Source organism: Melozone crissalis, unplaced genomic scaffold (assembly GCF_028551555.1).
Source record: "Melozone crissalis strain CALT ecotype California unplaced genomic scaffold, PUWL_Pcris_2 ptg000004l_1, whole genome shotgun sequence".
Classification (NCBI taxonomy): Eukaryota; Metazoa; Chordata; class Aves; order Passeriformes; family Passerellidae; genus Melozone; species Melozone crissalis.
The window spans coordinates 46,121,680-46,142,627 of NW_026535782.1; the positions used below are offsets into that span (position 1 = coordinate 46,121,680).

Below are 20,948 nucleotides of genomic sequence, written 5' to 3' on the forward strand. Positions count from 1 at the left end.
TGGATGCCCACTCTACCCCCACCTACCCCACATCACAGGGATTTCCTCTCTGGGGAAAGTGCTGGAGGTGCAGTATCTTAAAGACTCTATGGATGAAGAGAAATTATTTTAAGCTCATCTTCCTGATACTTTAAGCTGACTCGTTGAAATTCTAATAAAGGGGATCTCCACTTCCAGACCAATGGCAAACACCTCAAAATGAAGATTTCACTATTTTTAACAGAAGGAGGAACCCATTGCCCATACAGTGCCAGCAGTCAGTGCTCCACCCCTGTCCTGAGAATCAGGAAATTCTTCAGTGTCAGAACTGGAAGCCACAGAATAAAAGCCTTGATGTTTAGCTCACTGGAAATATTATAAAAATATCCTAGGGACCAAATAATGCAACAAAATAAAAATAAATAAATCAGAGTTGTTTATAAGATAAATTCATACAGCAAATTCAAATTTGCCTTCAAGAGAAAATAACTCCTACTCTTAAAATCTTATTAACAGAACAAAAACAGCACAAGAGGATTCTTCACTGATGTTTTAGGCCTTCCCATTTGTTTTCCACTAATACAAGCATCATAAATAACAAGACAACAACCATTATTATGATAGCTAGGAACACAAAGAAGGAATCAATCTGTAGTAGACAGCTTTCAGCAGTTTATCATGTGAAGTCTCTTAAAGAGATCTAGAAACAATCCAGTAGATCTTTCAGTTCATTTGCTCCTCTCTGCTCCCCCACTTCTTGTGGACATGAATACAATTAAAATCCTTTTTAGGAGCCTTCTGAGCAGACTTTGTGCTCACACATCTTTTTAACAAACTGCAACAAAGCAACACCAAACTCTTTGTGACTCATTGTCAGCAACAGTGACCCCTGTATAGACAGGGGAAGTAATGTCAGAATTTCAGTTCAGAGGCCACAGCCTGCAAGGCACAAAGGCATGGGAGTAAAGTAATGGTGAGTGTACAGCAACTGTAGAAGGTGGGGCAGTGATACTGGAGACCTCAACTAGGGAAAAGCTCATGAGGTAACCAAGAATTAACTTAGGAGACAATATTTATGGAAGAGTAGTAGTACTATGACAGTGCTTATCATTAAACCCTCTTCCCCAATTTGAGAAATTGACTGTCTGCATCAGAAATTCCAAGTTTGTACACATACACCTCTGAAAAAACAGACACAATTCAGTATTAACAATGTGTTTGATAGGACAACCACTTTATTACAAAGAACAAACAACGCTTCAAAATAAGACTAATCAACTTGTATTGTACAAAATGTCAATTTCCTTGTAGAGGTCATGAAGTAACAGGCTGTAAGATTAAGTTCACATCAAATTCGCTATCCTGAAATAATCAGATAACAACAGTAATACTTACTACATCTTCAGAGTTTATGGCAAGATCATGTGCTCTACTCCAAACTAGATTCAAAAGATATTGCTATAATTACTTTGAAAACACAAAGTGTAAGTTATTGTTCACTTCATTTCCACTTTCACAGGAACATTCTGAAGATGAAATTGTAGCAGTGCCTGCCATAACTGGCACAACTGTTCTATGCTTACACAGTCACAACCTCCCTAAGAAGTTCAGTAAACGTAGACATTTCTACAATATGGATATAGTAATCTGCTAGATTTCAGCTTCTGTTGCATGTCCTTTAGCAGTATCTGAAATAAATGGATAACATGGAGTCTCAAAGAGCTGGTGTCAACAATCTTCTAAACTTTAAAATCAAACAATCAATATTTGTCTGATATCTAGTTGATAGGCAAACAGGTGGGATTTAGACATTATAAATACAGTTCTAAAAACAGACCAAAAAGTGTATTTTACAGTGTGTACCACAATTTCAGTTTAAAGTCAAAGTGTAAGCAACTGAAGAGTTGCATATGATCAATATTCAACGTTACCCAACTTGGACAAAAAAGAAAAAGTGACATCTTATGTCAAGTCAGCTGAAGAAAGCACACTCACAAGGAAATTATACTTTCATTGAAAACGCCACAGTTTTACCCTTTGGTAGTCATAACACACCCACTGAAAAAAGAAATTGTGCAAAGCATGTGAAACCAAGTGCAAAAAAACTGCACCCAGACACACCCAACAGGTTTTATTCTTAAATAACAACTCTACAATCACAGCTATCAACCAACAAAATCAAAGCCACAAGTATTTTCTCTAAAGGCTTCTTTCATAGTACTAATAAGAAAATCCAAGTTCTATTCTTCTAGTAGACAGTTCATTTGTATGGTACTTTTGTTATCAGACAGTATTGGTAGTGAGATCCTACCTGACGAAATGGGCCATTAAAACACAAATATCTTAAAGCCAGTTAACTTCAGGAAAAGTCCTATACATTCATACTATAAACACTGTTTAAAGTGAAACTGGAGTAGCTGTCATTGTCATAAAAACATGATTCTTCTCTGGAGTCAAACCACGTGTGTTACTCCTGTGCCACAATTAACACTGGTATAGCCATTTATGGTCCCTAGCACTTTCTTGATGCTATTGGAGCATGTGATGCATTGCGATAACTTAAGGCTGTACCAGCACTTCGTTATAACCCTGATTCTCAGGGCAGCCAACACTTGGCTGTTAAATCTCCTCTGGGAGACTTGAGCTGCTAAATCTTTACTATTTTAGTGATACTTCTCCCACCAAACCAGGCACATCATTGATTTTAGTTTATATCTTTACAAATGTTCTTAAGACAAATTTTACTGGAAGAGGCAAGAAATTCTACTTTGATGTATAATCTTTTGGCATTTGGGGCAAAATTAAAGTGCAAAGTATAAACTTCATTGCACAGTAAATAATTTAGATTTTATTTTAAAATAAATCTTATTTAGGTGCCTCAATCTATTCACCTAGTGACCTTGTCCAACTCAGCCTCTACACTTTGGTAAACATAGTTTTATATACAGATACATAAATAGCATTTAAAATGTTTACCTTTATTTTACTACCGTGAACAATTTTTCTCTTTTCCCATAGGAATGGATGAACCTATTCCTAGAAGTAATGCTTGTTGATTTTATCAGCTAGCTAGTTAATGTAAAAGATGCATAGTAAAAGGGAGATACTGAACTTGATTGGTAGAATATATTGGTAAAGCAAACAAGCACTTAAGAAGATTAACTGGAATAAATATGTTGAAAGTTGCCATATAATGTGTGCAAAATTGCTTACCATGTATTCCAAACTTTGGTTAAAATTTTCAGATTGAAGTTTTACAGAAACATTATGGAAGCAACACAAGTGATTACTAACACAGGAATGAGGTAAGTTATTATTAGTGCAAAAAGCAAGCATATGCTAAAAGCAAAGCATATGGATTAAAAAAAATAAAAAGGTAATAAATCTCATGGATGTTTTAATACAAGACCAGAAAGGTCTCTTGTAAACACTGGCATTTACAAGTTTAAGATTTGTACAACTACAAAATGATAATTTTAAGTAATAGTAGTGCATTTACAATGAATTTATGTTTTTTGTAATAAGAGCAATGGATAAGTTTATCTTTTTCCTTTTAAATTTTCAGGGGATATTTTTCAAGACTAAGATATCTGTTACAAATAGTAGAAAAAATCATTTCTTTACAAAAAAAAATATATATTAAAATAGTTATGCATTTTAAGTTACTATATAATATCTGGAAATTTTTGCCTTGTACTCAGGCACCAGAATGAAGAATGTGATATAGGGAATGGAAACCAAACAGAATTTGCTCATATCCCAAATCTTATGAATTATCTATGCAAGATCTGTGGCAATCCTGGGGACTCTACCTCAAACACTACTACTTGTGCCAATTGTTTTATTAATTTTTGATTTGAAACTCTGTGTTCTTTACATTTTAACTTATCACTACCAAAAAGAGCTGCTGGACAGAGAGCAATCCTCCACCCCACCATCTTGGATATATTTTCTGTAAGATACTCATACCTGAGCAAGGCTCTACAACATCGATGTGTCAAACGTAAAAAAGGTTATATATTTTTAAGATAAAAACAATGCAAAAATAAAATATTTGTAGCATTTACAAATAGTACAAGAGTTACACTAAACACTACATTTGAAAATTGAGATTTATTAAGTAATTTCTACTTTGAGCCTGATGTTTTCATATCTGCAAAGCAAAGGAGACATTGTTCAATGTTTCATAATTTCACATGGTGTACACACTCAAACATTTTCAAACAGACACTATTTCAAAGTTGTAGGATATAGGTAATGGTCAAAACCCCTGCCAAATAAAGTGTTAAAATAGCACTGAAATACTGAACTTCACAGAAGACAACTTCTTCATTGTTACTCCCCATCTTAGAAAAGCACATATTAGAAACCAAGCAGTGGAGCATTCAACAGGTGGGTCCCAGTCCAGCAGCTGAGATCAGCTACCCCTCCACCACAGTTCCTTGCTGCCCAAGGGGATGGGCACTCTGCCCTTCCTACCTTCCTCTGTGCCCACAGTACCTCTTGCTGAGCAAAGCCAGCTCCCAACAAAGCTAATCCAGAAATGGCAAGGAGCAGGATGAGAAGCTGGCAAAACTTGATACCCCATATTGGCTTACTTATAAGGCAGGCCAAATCTGACCAGGCTAACACTAATTTTAGTTTCAGTGGATCCATTCCCATCCCCAAATCATCATGAACCTGTACAAATTCAAGCCCAGGGACAAGATGACAAAACGTTTTCTGGCTGTAACACAGATTTTAAAGTGTATATGCATCACAAAAATGCACCTGACATCACCTGATGGAATTTTTTTCCATTCAGGAAGGTGAAAAGACTGAAAAAACCCCTGAATTATTCAGAAGCAACAACTAGAATTGCATAAAACTCCCATAAGGAACAAACTAACATTTCAAGCAGTTCACATGCAGTGCTGTGTTGGTTCTGGAAGAAATGCACAGCTCCTGCTCCACTCAAATGCTGTGTGTGACAGTGACTTTACCTTGGAGCCACCGAACCTGTGTGGCTGGGCCGTAGCCTCTCTCATTCTTGGCTGAAATCCTGAACACTATGGCAGGCCGGGAGGTGTAATCCACATGGGCACTGGAAAGCTGGGCAGCAGTCACTATGCAAGATGTTTTAAGACCACAGTATATCCTCATAAATACAAGTTGACTTGGATTTTCCTGTAGTTGCGTGGAACGGATGGCTAAGTAGGCAGAATATTCTAAAATATTTCCAGAGGGTGAAGCAGGAGGCTCCCAAGAAAGATGAATACAGTCTACACTCTGAAGAAAGAGAGAAACGTATGATAGTATGTAGGTAACCGTAAATATCTAAACAATAATACAAAAAAACACCAAATTCTAAAGATTATGTGAAAATTCTGACCTATCACCACCACTCTGGAGATAAGGATGTCTTTTGACTTTTTTTTAAGAAGTGTGGTAAGCCCCTATAGATTTAATGATCCAACACTAGAAAATCATGGGGAAACTATAATTAGCTCTTAAAAGAATTCTTTTTAGCAAACTTCTTAAAGAAATATTGAGCAGAGTTAACTAAGTAACCTTTGGACACTATTTTGTATGACAATTTTAACTTAAAAATAAAACTAACAATAACTAAGACCTCTGAGATTACACTGGCAACGAGAATTTCACACATCGGAACCAGAATCAGAATAACCTCCATTTCTCACCTTGGTGATTTTGACTGTTGAAGGAGCTCCAGGAAAACCTGGAATGCACGTCTTGAATTCACTGATTTTACTGAAAGGCCCGACACCACAGCCATTAATTGCAGCAACTCTGAATCTGTACACTGTGCCTGGAAACAGATCTTGTTTCTTTAGTAATCTGTAGTCTGGTACATCTGCAACTTCCATCTGAAAATAAAGCAACATTTGTGGTAATTTTTAAAATATTATAAACACAATTAGCCTAAAAAGTGTTAAACTGAGATTAATAAAGTTTAATTGAAACTGAAATCTATTTAATACTGCTGTACTTACATCAGAATTTAAGAAAAGATTTTGACTGACAGTATTTCACATCAAAACAGCTGATGTAATATGCAAAGTAAGACTACATGTCTAGACCAAATGATATCCCATTTTTTCAGTCATTTAAATTAAACTGTGCCTTGTGGTTATTTTTACTCAGGAAAGTTAAAACAAAGTAGCATTTACAACTACAAAAGTTATGATTTAATTAACATAATCTTCTGTCCTAAAAAATATTTTTATTTCAAAAGCAGTTATTTCTAACATTAGGAGCTCTGTAGGTAATCAAAATGTTTTTAAGGAAACACCCAGTAACTTAGTAACAAACAGCTTTCTGAAACATTATGTGCTACCATACTTCCATTATTAAAATATGCATTGATGCATCACTAATCCTTACAGTGGAACTATTTTCCTACTGAATAATGTAAAAGAACCACAATTAATGTAAACACTGCATAATGTACTGTGCTCTTTAAAAGTAAGATATAGAATATTTATAGTGAAGTGCTTGCAAAGGAAGGCTTTAGGTTTTTTTTGTTTCTGTCTCAAGAAGACACAATTTTTGTTTCTAGTTAATGAGGACATCACTAATTTACACTTTTACTGTCAAAACTGTTACACTTTTTCGAGTTTCACACTCATAATTTTCATGTATCCACTTACATGTACCAAATAGTAAGTTAGAAAGATCTAATAGAAAACCCAGTACAGTTCCAGATCTACTCTTTTAAACAGTCTAGCCTATGTCTTACTAATGTCTTTAAAATTTTTATGCAAAGATTCTGGGAATAGAGAAGAAACTGAGACGTTTCAATGCTGGACTGAAAGAACATATTAAGAAATTGTGGGGGTTTTAGCTTTTAAGAATTTTACTGGCTTGAAAATTTATAAGTTTAAAATTGTTTTCTAAGGCAAGAAATAAAAAAAGAATAAGCAATAGCAAAATAAGATATTTTGTATTTTCATACATAAATAACAAAGGAAATTCATCTAGTTTAGGAAATAGTAAAAAAAGGTGAGAAAAATACATGAAGAAATACTGGTCATAAAATACAACTCCTACAAGCACCAGATTCTGCTGCCGTATTAGAAAATCCCATATTTTGTTGTGAACTATATAAGCAACAAATTCTGTAATAGGTATATGCAAGTTATATCAGAGAAGCAGCAGCTACCTTGCTATTGATGTTCAGTGTTTCCTCTGGCAGCAAGTAGAACTGGCTCACCACAGCACTGTTGTTCTTAAAAATTCCCACATCATACCACCGGCGGTCCCTGGTTTTCACCGGCACTGGCAGCCTCTGGGGAGCTCTCTAGTATTTGAAGAACACATCATGTAGATTACCCACACGTCAATGCCATGGAAAAAAATGTCAAGCCTCTAGTATATGTAATAGACAACCCCCTTTTATACCAGTATTACTTCCTATACTTCAAATGAATATGCATGTATTATTAAAATACTGTGCAAAACCAACTGGTTCTTATACATTTACTCAGACACAGTCTGTCATTTAAAAAGTAACAGCTGGGATGTCGCATCTGATATTCTGAATGGGGCAGGGAAGAAGCTTAAATCTGTAGAACTAGGTGTCTGTAGCAGCATGTAGTTGAGAGAAGATCTTGACTTGCAGAGGTCAAGAAGTTTCCCAAGGTGGTCCAACATCAGCAGCTCCCCCTAGGGCTCAGCTGTAGCTCAGCCCCACACGTGCTCTTTCTCAGGCACTGTGGAACTCGCCTGCAGCTGAGAACAGCCTTCTGCTGTGGCAGGGGGCCGTGGGGATGGAGGGCATGCAAACTGCTCCTGACTGACCCAGTAAGACAAACTGGCTTTCTTGCTGGTCTCCAGGCACCAGGGAGAGCACTTGCAGAGTCAGGTACCCGGCACAGATCCTGCTAGCATGGAAATGGGGCAGGAGTTGCAGCTGCTCTTGGCAAAAGCACCCCACCCTTTGGCAGCAGCTGCTTCTCCCCATCCTTAGTTCCTCGCTTTTGGTGGCAACAGTGGCACCTTGGGTTTGTGTATTAAGTTGTAAGCAGGTGAAATAGGAAGCATTTACTTTTTCAGGCAGTATTTACAGCTTGCATAGTCAGTCCCCATCTCCTCTAGGGAAAAACATCAAGATGTCAGTTCAGTTACGTTTAAATCTATAGAATCAGCAGCTAACACTAGTCTGATTTAATACATACTTCATTCTAAATTCAGTTGTGCATACAGGAAAACTTTTTATATTTGCACATCATGCAGCAGAGACTATTCCACTGTGCCAGTTGATGAAAATGATTCAACAGCTGAAACATGAACTTGGATCTCCTCCCAACTACAAAACTGTTACTTAGTTTCACATCTAACCCACACAATGCAATTAGTTTTACAACAGAAATGTTTACCCCTGTATTATTCACTCCAAGCTCAAAATAAACACTGCTTTTCTTTCAAAAATATAATTAAAGGAAAACAGAAGAGCCCTTACAACTAATCAACAGAACAATAGGTAAAGCAATTTGATAATACTTTTTCAGACTTACAGAAGAGTGTGAATCATTTGTCTGTCCAGTACTGACCCTTGTTGAAGGCGTGACATAAGCAGTTTCAGCAGCTAAAAACAAAACATGAAATCTTAAAAACATAAGCAATAGAAAAAATTTAATACAAAACCCACAGAGTATGAAAGTTGACCTCAATAGCCATTTACAAATATTTGTTGCACAAGAATGTCTCAGACTTTTTCCGTATGCGGTTCTATTTATAACACAAACTAATTCTGGTTTCTATCAAATTCTATCAAATTCAGAACAATTCTGAAAGTCTGGCACTGGAGGCTGCTACAGATAATATAAACAGAAGGCAGGACTCAGAAAATCCTAAAAAGTGACAGCATTATGAAATCAATATAATATATTTGTGAACAAATAATCTAAATACCAGATTGAGGCACATACTGGGGACATTGTATGAATAGTCTAAGTGTGAATTCTTAATTTGATTGCATTTTTTCTGACATCAATACAGTTTGAATTCTGAACATAAGCAGTTAAACTGTAAACAACCTTAACAAATGGGAGCAGAGCATTCATTAAATTTAAAATGGAATCTTTAAAGAAAAAAAAAGATTAAGCACATGAGTAACACATGGGAGTGTTAGTATTCTATACTTGTGTTCCTGGGTTCTGCTCTTAAAACAAAATACTGCTTGGTAAAAATCACACATCAATATGAGAATACAGTTCTTTAGCTAACACTCAAAACAATAACAAGCACTGCTTGTGGATATTTGTCAAAAACAAACCTTGAAAAACTACCCGTTTATGTTCTGCATTGCTGCTTATTTTGGTTATTTCCAGCAGCCTATGAAGAGGCCAGCACATTAGACCAGCAGTGAGCTGGCCACATTTATTACAGAGGTCAGTTGCTTAAAGTCAAAATCATCCAAGGTTACCATTTTAGTCTTTTGCTGACTAAATAGACAAGCACTGAATGAAAATTAATGTGCGATGAGCAGCAAAACAGGCTACCCCTGATATTTAGAAAACGGACCTCTGCATAAATGAAGATTTGTCACCTATAGGAAACAGGGTGATTTACAAATGCATAAGGAAAATCCTAATTTTAAAAGATGTATAAATCCAGGCTGCACAAGGTCTTCAATGCCCAAAGCCCTATCTACATCCCAGGTACTACTCAAGACAGGAATCCCACCACACTATAGGAACTCTGATGGCCTTAGAAATATATGGCTCAAAATACAGTATGTGAAACACATTTCAAACCTTCAGATTTTGAATTGAATGTTGTTAGTGAAGTTTCATCTTTAACAACTGCCCCATTTGTACTTGATGACTCAGTTTTAACAGCCTGCTGGGTTACCATAGTTTGTGTGCTGGAGACATTACTCGTTACAGAAGAATCAGGATTTACACTTTGTTTGTCCAAGTAATGTAATTCAGCTACATTTGGTGATGTCTGAGCACCTTAAAAAAGAAGAAAATATTAGCAAGAATTCAATATTGATAACACACCAAATCTCAACTTGATCTAATGGATTTATTTTCATATAAAGCCTGAGTTTAGCTCAGAATTAGGTTAGAACAGATCTGATTATATTGATTGCTAATGCTTCCTTTAGGTTTATAAATTAACAGGAGTCTGTCTCCACAGTCATAAACAGGTGTATGTTAACAGTTATTTTAAGTTTGCTGTTTTTTATGTATTTGGTCACAAAAAAATTAATTAGAGGAAAAAACCCTACTAAAATAAAGCATCCACACAAATCAGTATCACAGGTTTCTAAAAATCAATTTAAGATTAACCCCTGTAGAAGTCTGTTTCTCACTTAGCAATAAGAACCAACACTTCCTCATTTAATTAAATTACACGGTGAAGAAAATAAAAATCCAACTACCTATAAAATACATTGAGATCAAATATAAACAGATCAGGTGATTAAGCCCAGATTCACTACACTGAACTTAAGGTACTTCAGTGACATGCATAAATCAGAGCCTTGCGATCTTTTACTTCCTCTACAGTCAGAGAGAAACATGCTTGTCTCTACATTGCCTGAAATTTTACATCAGCCAATAGCTAAGAGACAGACACAGTGTTGGAGTTTGGAGTTACTATCACCATAATGTTGTAAAATGTCGTCTGTCCCTTTTTACTTGATGCTAAAAATGGCTATTTATGTTTAGAGAGATTGTCCATCATAACAATGAATATATTGAGAATTTCCCGTACCTTGCAACACTTCAAACAAGTTAAGATTTCAATTTTCTTTGTATCTTCTAAAAATACGTTCAGTAACAACTAACACAAGTTGGGTTTCTTAAACTACAAAGGACTCTTTAAATAATTTTAAACTACAAGACAGAAACAATCTTATTTTATGTTTTTGAGATTAATTTTAACTCTCACTTTTTTTTCCCTCTATTTTTTTTCCTATAGTCATCTTACTTGAAGAAGTACAAACAGGCAAAAGAGAAGGGGCATTTAATTCTTTGAATCCTGTAGCATCTGTGTAGTTTTTCATACTCTCCTGTGTAACCTTGTCTTCAGGTGCTGCAACCTTTTCTTTTCCTTCTACTTTTGAACTGGATGAAAGGGCAACTCGGACCTAACCAAAACAACACATTTGTTAATGTTACAATGCAAAGTTCAGAAATTTCAATTGCAAACATGGCATGAAAATGCTTGCTCATAAACAACAATAATAAACTCCTCCAATAATTCCTTCTAGTACTTTAAATTAGACCAAGAAATCAATCTCTCAATCTTTGTCTTAGTCATTATAAAACAAAGACTCAAACACTGAGTTGACTTGGAAGACTCACAGTAAATTTTATCATTACATGGCATTTCATTGCTGTGTATAAAATATTTAGTCTACTGGAGGGACTTTGGGCAATGGGGAAAATTACAATTAGGCTTTCAACCTTCGCTTTCCTGACATGTACTTGAGATATTTCTACTCTTAGTGAAATTTATGGTATTTCTACATGTGTTTTCTCCAGGAATACATTATGGATCCCATACAGATCTCAGACTTTACACAACTAAGAAATGGTCCAAAGTTCTAGAAACAAGATCCTTTAGCCAGAGTTTGTCCTCACTATTTCTGTTAAATTGGCAGAACAGAGGAACACGTACAACTGCACACCACAGATAATAACTGGATTTAACTTGCTGTAGGAACTTACAAATAAGCAGACTAGCATAAAACTAAACTAGACTAACAAAGAAGGAATATGCCTTATTCTTTTTGCTTCCCACATAATGTCACCAGCATTCTGAGAATGAATAGTATTCCTATTGGTGTCAGACTCACAGTTGGCACTGTGGAAGACAATACAGTTGCAATTCTCTTCTGCATTAACAAGAAGAGGTCTTGAAAGATTGCATCTCAATCACGAAAGCAAGTATGTAAGAAAACAGACAACTACTTTCTTTTTTTTATTTGCTTTTTTTTTCTTTTCTAAGACCTAAAAAGTATGCAGGGAGTTTTGAAACTGAGAAACATTTTGGCAGTTCACTACCTTATCACACTGTTTTGACACTGAAGCATTTTTCAGCTTACACTTACGTTATTAGGAATGAGATTATTTGTTTGGCTGGGATGATCCACCTTCATTTCTGCATAAGGGATGCTAGGCACTGATTGCAGACTCTGATGAAGAGAACAGCCACCTTGCACGTAAACAAAAGCAAATTCCCATCAGTTCTGCAAAACTTAATATTATGATGGTTTTAACCTATTTCAGTAAGAAAAAGGGAGGCCAAAATTGCCTGAAGGAAAACTTTATTGTAAGTCTGAAATGAAACTGTATGGCTAAATAGTCAGATATAATCCCTTCCTCACTGTTTCCTTTCTCAACTTGTGCCTAGCATTCTACAAATATCTTCATAATTCAGACAGCTGGCCAAAACCAACAGAAACAAGTTAAAGGGGAGTTTGCCATAATTATGATGCAGGCATTTGTAGAATAACCAAAGAAACAGGGTCTCTCTCTCACAGAATGGTTCTTTAAAAAACAAAACTCATATTTATTACTTATGCAACCCTCCAGTCCACCTGTGCACGAGCATTAGTGTAATGGCATCTGACTGCTACCTTGTGAACTCAGCACTGATGTCTCAGGAACGCCAGCACCAGGAGTTCCAGCCACCAGTGGCACTGGTGAGTCAGCATGTAATTGAAGAAGATATCCTTCAACTGTAGGTACTTCATCCCACTTCAATTGAAAAGAGTTGGTTGTAGCTCTGATCAGCTGTACCTGTGATGGTGCTAGAGGTCTCTCTACAGGAAACCAATAAAACACAGATAGCATGTTAGAAATTGCCTTCCCCTACCAGTTTATTAAATAGCTGTATATTGCAAGTAAAATCAGTCGCTTCTTTTTCACTGATGTACAATATATACGAACATATACTCAACAAGAAACCACTGTCAAAGGGGGCAAGTCAAGACAGAGAATTACCAAGTGTCTTTTCAGAGTGTTCAAAAATGCTCCAGTTTTTATGCTTTGTTTTTAATGGTTCTTCTGCTGCCAGTAGGCCTTTAAGTTGTAGCTACATCACTGTAGGGATTACAGAGAGAGCAGATCCTTGTGCTTTCCTGAAACGCTGCAGGTAGCTCTTTGGCTCCTAAAGCTTTACATATTCCTCTAATTCACAAATTATTCCTCTTCCTTTTTGCTTGCTCTGTGTAGCTGAAGTGAGCTTTAACTTCTTCTGCACAGGCTGAAACCTGGATATGACCAGCCAATGGCTTGCTCCTCTCACGTGCCTCTACGCCTGACCAGGCTGCAGTCCTAAGTGCACCCCTCCCCGCTATTTTTCATTTTCGGAGGGAAAAATGAAACAGGAAAAAAAAGTTCTATTCTAATTCCCTCTCTCCCAACTCAGTGTCCTACTATCAATGCAGCTACTAATGAATGATTAGTCTCCAGAATTCCCTTCATCCTCAGGAACAATTTGGTCCTTTCTTAGATTGAAGAGTATCTTTTTGCAGTCCGAGAGATGAGGAAGCAGCAGCAGCAGCAATGATCCCAAGAGAGGGGATTTGGTGATAAAAGTAAGCAGTAGCAGAAAAGATCACTAAAAAGAGGCCAGGAACCCTGAGTTTAGGCAAAACAGCCTTTAGCATCTTGTATCAACTGACTATGGCATGCAGTGCAGAATTTAGCACAAATTTCTTTCAGAGGCTTTAAACAAGCCTTCCTATTTTTTTTTTTATTTAAAGTAATAGCCTTCAAACAACCAGCAGTAAAGCATGATTTAAAAACCATTTTTAAAATGTAAATACTCTTCAAGTTTGCTCATCAGTCATGCAAGCTTTCCATATGTTAATAAAACACATAACATAGTACAAGTCTCTTATTTATTTCTGACTCACCAGTATCAAGGTACCAAAGATCTTTGCAGCAAACTTGATTGTTCCAAGCTTTTCTGTAACCATCTCTACCACTCCAGATATACAGACGAGTGCCAACAGCTACAGCACAGTGTCCTGCTCTTGGCCCTGGTAACAAGTTACTTTTGTCCTCCTGGCAATCTGAGATCAGACCTATCCATTCTGTGGTATCTAGTAAATGAAACTCAAAGCATTTAGTTTCTAGATGATCTCCAAAACAAGAAATAAAGATGTTAACACACTTAACTGCTCAGAAAAAAATGAAAATAAATCACCTCTCTTTTTTATAGACAGCTGCATTTAAAATGGAAATATTATGAAGAGACAGTCACTTTCCAATTAGTGTGCAAGATAAAATCAATTCATACAGGCTGAATTCTGGCCTCTGGTTATCTCTCTCAGGCAAATAGATCAGAAATTGAGAATTCAGGGATAGTACTAACATGCTTAGAAAAACCTCATTTCAGAATCTGTCTCCTGTGTTCTTCTATAAATGAAGGAATATTTACATTACTTAGCATTAAAGTTGTATTAACGATGATTTGAAAAAGCAAACCTGCTAAATGTTCAAAGAAAAATAATAATTAAAATATTTATTTTCAAGTAATGTGCAAAAAATGGGCAACTTTTTTAGTTAGCCAGGATTACAACTATGTGTCCTAAACATTTCTCAATGTCTTCAAAATAGTTACTCTACTCTGTTAAGAAAATATTAATTCAAAATACCTACTTCCAGAAAGAAAGAAACACTAACCCAAATTAAGATAAGAAAAAGAACCGGTGCATTTCCATTCACCATCAGGAGCAGAAATTTCACCTCCTGCTGACTGTGGAACCCATCCACCAAAAACATACATTCTGAAATACAGAAAAAGAGGGAAGAGGGAAAAAGAAAAGAAAAGAAACACCAATTAACAGCTAGATGTGTTGCATGGGCTCTTTCAAACTAGGACAAAAAGGAAAATTTCCAGTGTGTTACAGTTCTTGTTCACAGCAAATTTTATTTGTATCTACTGTCTTTATGAAGTACTGAGGCAGACATCTACCTCCTGAAATTTCTGAGTGATTGAAAAATGCAACCACACAAAAAAGTCCCAGAAACTTCTCAAACAACTTCCTAGAAACAGCAGTCAACACTGTAAGGTTTAGCAAACCATCAAACTACTAACGCTCTCCAAAAATACCACACGTACAACAGAATTTCTACAATCCTTTACTGCACAGCCCTCAGTAAGTCAGGCTAAAACAAGATGACTGGCATCATAGCATCATATTAAATTTTTATATAATTCAGATATTAAAATTTAAAAATATAATGCAGGCTACAAACTACTGACATTTTAAGTAAATAATAAAAAGCTAAGCTGTTGGATCAGAAGATATAAAGTTTTCATACTTCTTTACTCCCTTGCCTCTTTCTCCTCATGCCAGCTTGTAAACTGATACAAAATGGACTGAAACCCGCATTTTAAAATCCATTTTATCAATGCTACCTGCCAAAACAAACCATATTGGCAAGAAGCAGAGTAATGAGGGACAGACTGCAGAAGAAGCGGGGAATAGTTTTGCCTGGAACTAGTTTCACTCTTTGAGAAGTTTTTTTGTGTAGCTACCTAATCTGTGTCACACACATAGCAGCACTGAAGCTTACTCCTGACAGGGCTCAAGCCCAGCTGAGGCTGCCCCAGAATGCATACAGGTGCTCCAAGAAGCCCAGAAAGCTGCTGGTGGCTTGGGCAGATTGTCCTGCTGGATGGAAACACTGACGGACTTCTACCCTTGAGTTAATAGTGGCACTGAAACAGCAGAAGAAAACTACTCTACAGGGCTGATGTTTATACTGAGTATACAGTAGTGGATAAGCATCATCATTCCCCTACTAGGTATACCTTTCTAGAGTTGAGCTTTTAACAACAGACATACTTGTTTCCTATTACATTGGCCGTATGAAGACTGCGAGGAAGTGGTACTGTCCCTTTGGTTTCTGGTCTTGACCAGGTCATGGTTTCTAAAAGAAAGAGAAAAAAATTCTCAAAAAAATTCTCAAAAAAAAAAAAAAAAAAATCTTGTTGCTACATATTTCACTACCTGCATTTTAGGAGGAAACTTACCTCTAATACTCAGCAAAGCTAAATTTCACCTTTTTAAAATGGCTACTTTTAGAAAAAGGGTGCAATAACAAGCACTTGGAACTTCTTTTTAAAAAAACACGGGAAATACTGACAAACTAAGTGTTTATCAAAAACATAAATTATGGTTTCATTATGGTTATTCAACTTGGCTACTTTAGAGTGTTTTAAAGACTATGGTATCTGTGTCATGTAGTACTCATAATTAGTGAGGATAATATATGCAAACAATCTATTTAATTCCAAATATTACAAAAGGTTAACACTATGGTGTCAGTCTCAATAATATCTGCACCACAGCCTGCCATTAACCATTCTATACTGTATTTTTTCCCCTCAGCCAGTAAGCACTGACTTCTGCTGGCAAACCAACTCACCTATGTCAAGTTCCCAGAGATCATTAAGCCGACAGCCACACATGCCTCCAAAAATATACATCTTTGGGCTTCCCACATCTTTTCTGCAGTACACTATGGCTGTGTGAGATTCTCGGGGAGATGGCAAGATTCCTTTGGTCACAGGAATACTCCAGCCGACCACACCAGACCCATGTTGCAGCTCCAGTTCATAGAAATCATTTAAATATCTAGAGTATTATTGTCAAAGTATGAAAAACTCACTTATAAGCATGACAACAAGTGCACTTTAAACCCTGACTACTTCCAGGTATTACAAACTTCTGTCTTGGGAGGGTGCAGAGTTCTAAACTCTCAAAATATTTGATGCATTGTGGGCAGTACCAAATCTGAATTCAAAATGGATTTAAAAAAAAAATTAACAGTTATAACTTGTTGCCTCTGATAAAACATGCTCTTATTTGATACATTGTATTACATAAAAGAAAAATGAAAACAACATTTATTGCAAAAATTGTTACATACGGACACACAATAAACCGCAAAGCAGTGGGAAATACATGATGACAAGAGGTATTAGAGAGAAATTTCTGCAACTCTTAAAGCAATGAAGGTGAGAAGCTGTTGTTTTCTTGTGTCTTCAGGCTGGCCAATACACAATTAGCCATTTGTTGCTGAATCTATCGGCAAGTTATTTTTAGATAATGGTCTTTGAATCTTGGCATTCACACCAGATACCTTTTGTTTACTGAGCTTGAAATTGCCAGTTTATAGCTCAGTGGATATAAGTGCTCTGAGCTGCAGGTGAATGTTGATATAAAACTTCAGCATTCTTACACAGTTTCATACAATAATGGCAACTTCAGCTGCTATAGTAAAAAAATTTCCAGATGAATTTATAACTGTTTTTCACAGCAATACAGAAGAAACATCCATCTAAGTCCCTGATGACTCATGAGACTCTGCTGATTGAGGTAATTCTAACAAACAAGCCATTCTTAGAAACATCACCCAAAATACCAGGAGAAATATAAAAGCCTACTCAGGTTGCCCTACGAAAGTGTCAAAGCTGTCACTCAGTGTTCCATATTGTGAGATTAGCAAAAGGAATACTTAACCTTCTTCACATGTAACCCCTTCACTGCACAAATAATCCAACTTTGAGCACTTGGTGCGCAGGACAGCCTGCCTAGAATGTTCCTTTTCAAAGCTGTTAAATCAAGTAATTTGTTTTTAAAGCCGTTAAATTCAAAAACAAATCAGCATACCTGGGAACATTATTATTTGAATCTTCACTTTCATTTGCCAGGCCACCAAATAAATAGCACTTGTTACCATACAAAGAAAAGCTGTGGCCAAGCCGAGGACAGGGTGGTGATCCATTTGAAGGAGCTTGAGGTTTTACCTTTTTCCAGAGCCATCGACTTGCCTTGAAGACAAAAAAAATTATTTTAAAATAATATCATTGATAGTCTGTCATAACAGATAGAATTCATATAATATTAACACTTCTATATTTTCTGAATTATTTTTAAGGGAATGCTGAGCTTTTCTTAGGACATTCATTAAAAAGGATATGTAAGAGCTAACCTTAATAAAATATTGAATATATTACACTTAATTTAGACTAGATGAAAGTCTCTATTTCAAAGTTATTTAGAATAAACTTTAGATTCTTAAGATGGAAAAAATCTTCTGAAAAGCAAAGATCATCTTTCTTCTGCAGTTGGTAAAATAAAATGTGTTTCTTCATAAACAGATAAATATAATAGTCCTGAAAATCAAAACATAATCATACATTTCCTACCTGCAATTCATATAAATCATTGCTGTATCTTCCATATTCAACCATTCCTCCAAAAACTAGTATTCTGGTACCATCACAAACAAATCCATGTGCTGCACAGCCTGGAGGAATATCTCCCCTAACAGCAGGAAGGAACCATTGATTCGTAACTATTGTAGGAAATAAAAAGCCAAAACCCAGAAAAATAGATTAGAAAAATATTTCCAACACTGAAACATGTATTTTTAAACACCTCTGCTTTCTAAAGAATTACCTTTTATCTGCAGAGAACTACGGTTATTTGCTTCACACTAAGTTTTAAATTAATTCTTATTTTTTTTAATGACAAGAAAAGCAAAGACCTCTATCAAACCAGTGTTACCCAGTATATGAAGGAGCCCATGAGGTCACTGTAATTAAGTCAGTCACTTGCCAAGAATAGAGGCTAATGAGGAACACAAGTGCAGTTTCACACAAAAGAGATAACCACGCTAACTCAGAGGGAGCTAGCTCTAGAAACAGAATTATTAGAGCTACAGCAGCATGGCACTGTGCCTGGACTTAATAGCCCTATTCAAAAACTAATTACACTGTTCTGAGAATCATTTTAATATCCACAGAGTGGGAGAGGAGAGGCACAAAGTCGAGAAAGAGGAACTGAGACTGTCTAATCCAGCAGCAGCAAAGTGGTGCCTAAACTGTTCTGAAATTTAAGAATTACAGGGGACAATGTCTTCTTTTTCCTACACATTTTACGAGCATGAAGAGGAGAAGTAGGAAATTAGAAGCTTCCAGTGAACGTTGCTGCAGGGGATTAAGATGCTCTCAGTGTGTGCCAGCTCCTCAAAAATCATCACATGCACAGCAAGGGCCATGGATGATATCCCACACTCGGGCAGTTCAGGTCATAACCCTGCATCTTAACCCCAGAATAAAAAAGGTCAGTTGCGGCCAAGCACTCATCCAGAAACTGGAGCAACTAAGTCATGATGCTTTTTGTCACTGCTGCAAAGGGGAAACACCTTAAGCAGCAAGTCTGGGAAGAAAAAAACCAAGTCATTATAAGACTCACTCAAAAGGCACTTGTCAGAACCTCTGTTCTGATGGCATAACTATGTTAAGAGTTTTCTTTGGATTACTTGTCAGAACAGAAAGGTTAAGAGATTTTTTTCGTTCTCCCGTCAGAAATCTGATTCAAGCATAGTATGTCTTGAAGATATCCGGAAAAATCGGCCTGGAAAAACCTCAAGCAGCCAACACTGTCTGACTGAGAAGCACAGATCAGTCACTGAACTCCACCGTCTCGGCCTAAGCCCTGAAATTACACACAAGTTTTCCAGCCTCATCCAGCATTCAGTACAGTAACTATTTGGGCATCTGATCTTTCACAAATAAAATCGGTCTTGGGCAGCTTCCTGTTTGGAGAGGCTCCCGATGCCAACACGTTCAGTTTTCCAAACAAGATTCCCATTCCAGGGCATTCGGCTCTCGTGAGCTGCCGCCACCAGAGGGAAGGAGGGGGGGGATCCGGACACTCGTAGGGACTAATCCCGCCTGCCGCCATTCAGCTGCGACCTGCCAGGGAAGAGGCTCCACATCCCTGCGCGACGGTCGGGGACAGCAGAGCAGCCGTGATCCTCCCGGTCGCTTTTCCCCAGCAAGGAGAACCAACCCCGCAGCACCAGCCAGGGCGCAGCACTACCCCACGGAAGACCCCTGGCCCAGGCATATTTTCCCCGCCATTTCGGCTCTGGGCAGCTCCTCAGCCCGCCCGCCGCCCCCTCGGCCAGGCCCCCCGCGGGCAGTGCCGGGGGAGGGCGGGAGGCCTGGGGGGGATCCCCGGCGCCATGCGGAGCCCGGTGCCACCGGCGGTCGCAGACGGGACAGCCCCGCCGCTGTCTCCCCCGTGGCGGGGCCCCGCCCCGCGCACCCGTGTTGTAGACGTGCAGCTCGTCGGCGATGCCCTCGTTGCCGCCGCCGAAGATAATGAGCAACTCTCGGATGGCGACCGCGCGGTGCCCATGGCGGGAGCGTGGCACCGGCCCCGTGAAGGAGGACACCCGCCTCCAGCTCAGCCCGGCGGCGGCCGCCGCCATCTCAGAGCCGCTCCCACAACGCACTGCGCGGCCGGGGCAGCCCGCCGGGGAAGGGGGAGTGCTGACGTGAGGGTGGCGGGTCCGTGTCCCGCCCCCCGGCCGCCTCCGCCGCGGCCCCGGCCCCGGCTCGGCACGGCCCCCTCCGGTCCTGCGGCGCCTCCGGGCCCGGCCGTGCTCCGGCGGGTGCCCTGTGTTGGGGCCCCGTACCTACAGCGTACGCCGCCCGAGGGGCGCTCGGGCACCGCAGGGGCGGCGTGGACTCCTCTGCTTGGGGCACCCCTCTGCCGTCAAGCCCTCAGAAACGTTATCCTTTTTTTAAATTTATTTTTAACTGGCTAGTGGTAGGCGAGGCAATGCTGCTGCTTGCGAGGTGTGCGGCGAGAAAGAAATGAGTTCCTGTTCAAACACCGAAGGTTGCGATTAGTAACCGAGGTTTTGGTTCTACAGCTGGCAGCAGGTGATCTAAGTGAATTCGAAGGTCTCGTTCTACAGGAGAGAAGCTGCTCTTTCCTGTGTGAGGGGAGTGTTTAGTGAGAATATAAATGTATGATGCTGAGGGGAATCCAAAGAAGGTGTATCTGGTGCTAAAAGTCTCTTCCCATTGTTCAGTTCTACACGGTAAAGGATGATGCTGAGATGTGTAATTGAGGTTGGACATTAGGAGGAATTTCCTCATGGAAAGAGTGATTAGACATTAGAATGGGC

At 38.3% G+C, this 20,948-nt stretch overlaps 1 protein-coding gene across 3 annotated transcripts; it reads right to left on the bottom strand.

Annotated features, from left to right (window-relative positions):
- Positions 1 to 1,185: 1,185 nt before the first annotated feature.
- HCFC2 (host cell factor C2) lies at positions 1,186 to 20,248 on the bottom strand. Of its 3 annotated transcripts, XM_054271959.1 has the most exons (16): positions 20,078 to 20,248; positions 18,169 to 18,317; positions 17,630 to 17,790; positions 16,383 to 16,591; positions 15,800 to 15,884; positions 14,631 to 14,734; positions 13,859 to 14,047; positions 12,575 to 12,760; positions 12,047 to 12,150; positions 10,921 to 11,080; positions 9,738 to 9,938; positions 8,496 to 8,566; positions 7,142 to 7,279; positions 5,661 to 5,846; positions 4,962 to 5,247; positions 1,186 to 4,132 (listed from the first exon to the last, which is right to left on the bottom strand). In XM_054271959.1, the coding sequence occupies exons 1-16, from the start codon at positions 20,241 to 20,243 to the stop codon at positions 4,107 to 4,109; spliced, it is 2,421 nt and encodes an 806-aa protein (XP_054127934.1). In that variant the 5' UTR covers positions 20,244 to 20,248; the 3' UTR covers positions 1,186 to 4,106. The 3 variants fall into 3 exon arrangements, with proteins under 3 accessions (XP_054127934.1, XP_054127926.1, XP_054127942.1); XM_054271951.1 differs by having other exon boundaries at positions 1,186 to 5,247; XM_054271967.1 differs by having other exon boundaries at positions 1,186 to 5,247; positions 10,882 to 11,080.
- Between the last annotated feature and the right edge of the window lie 700 nt (positions 20,249 to 20,948).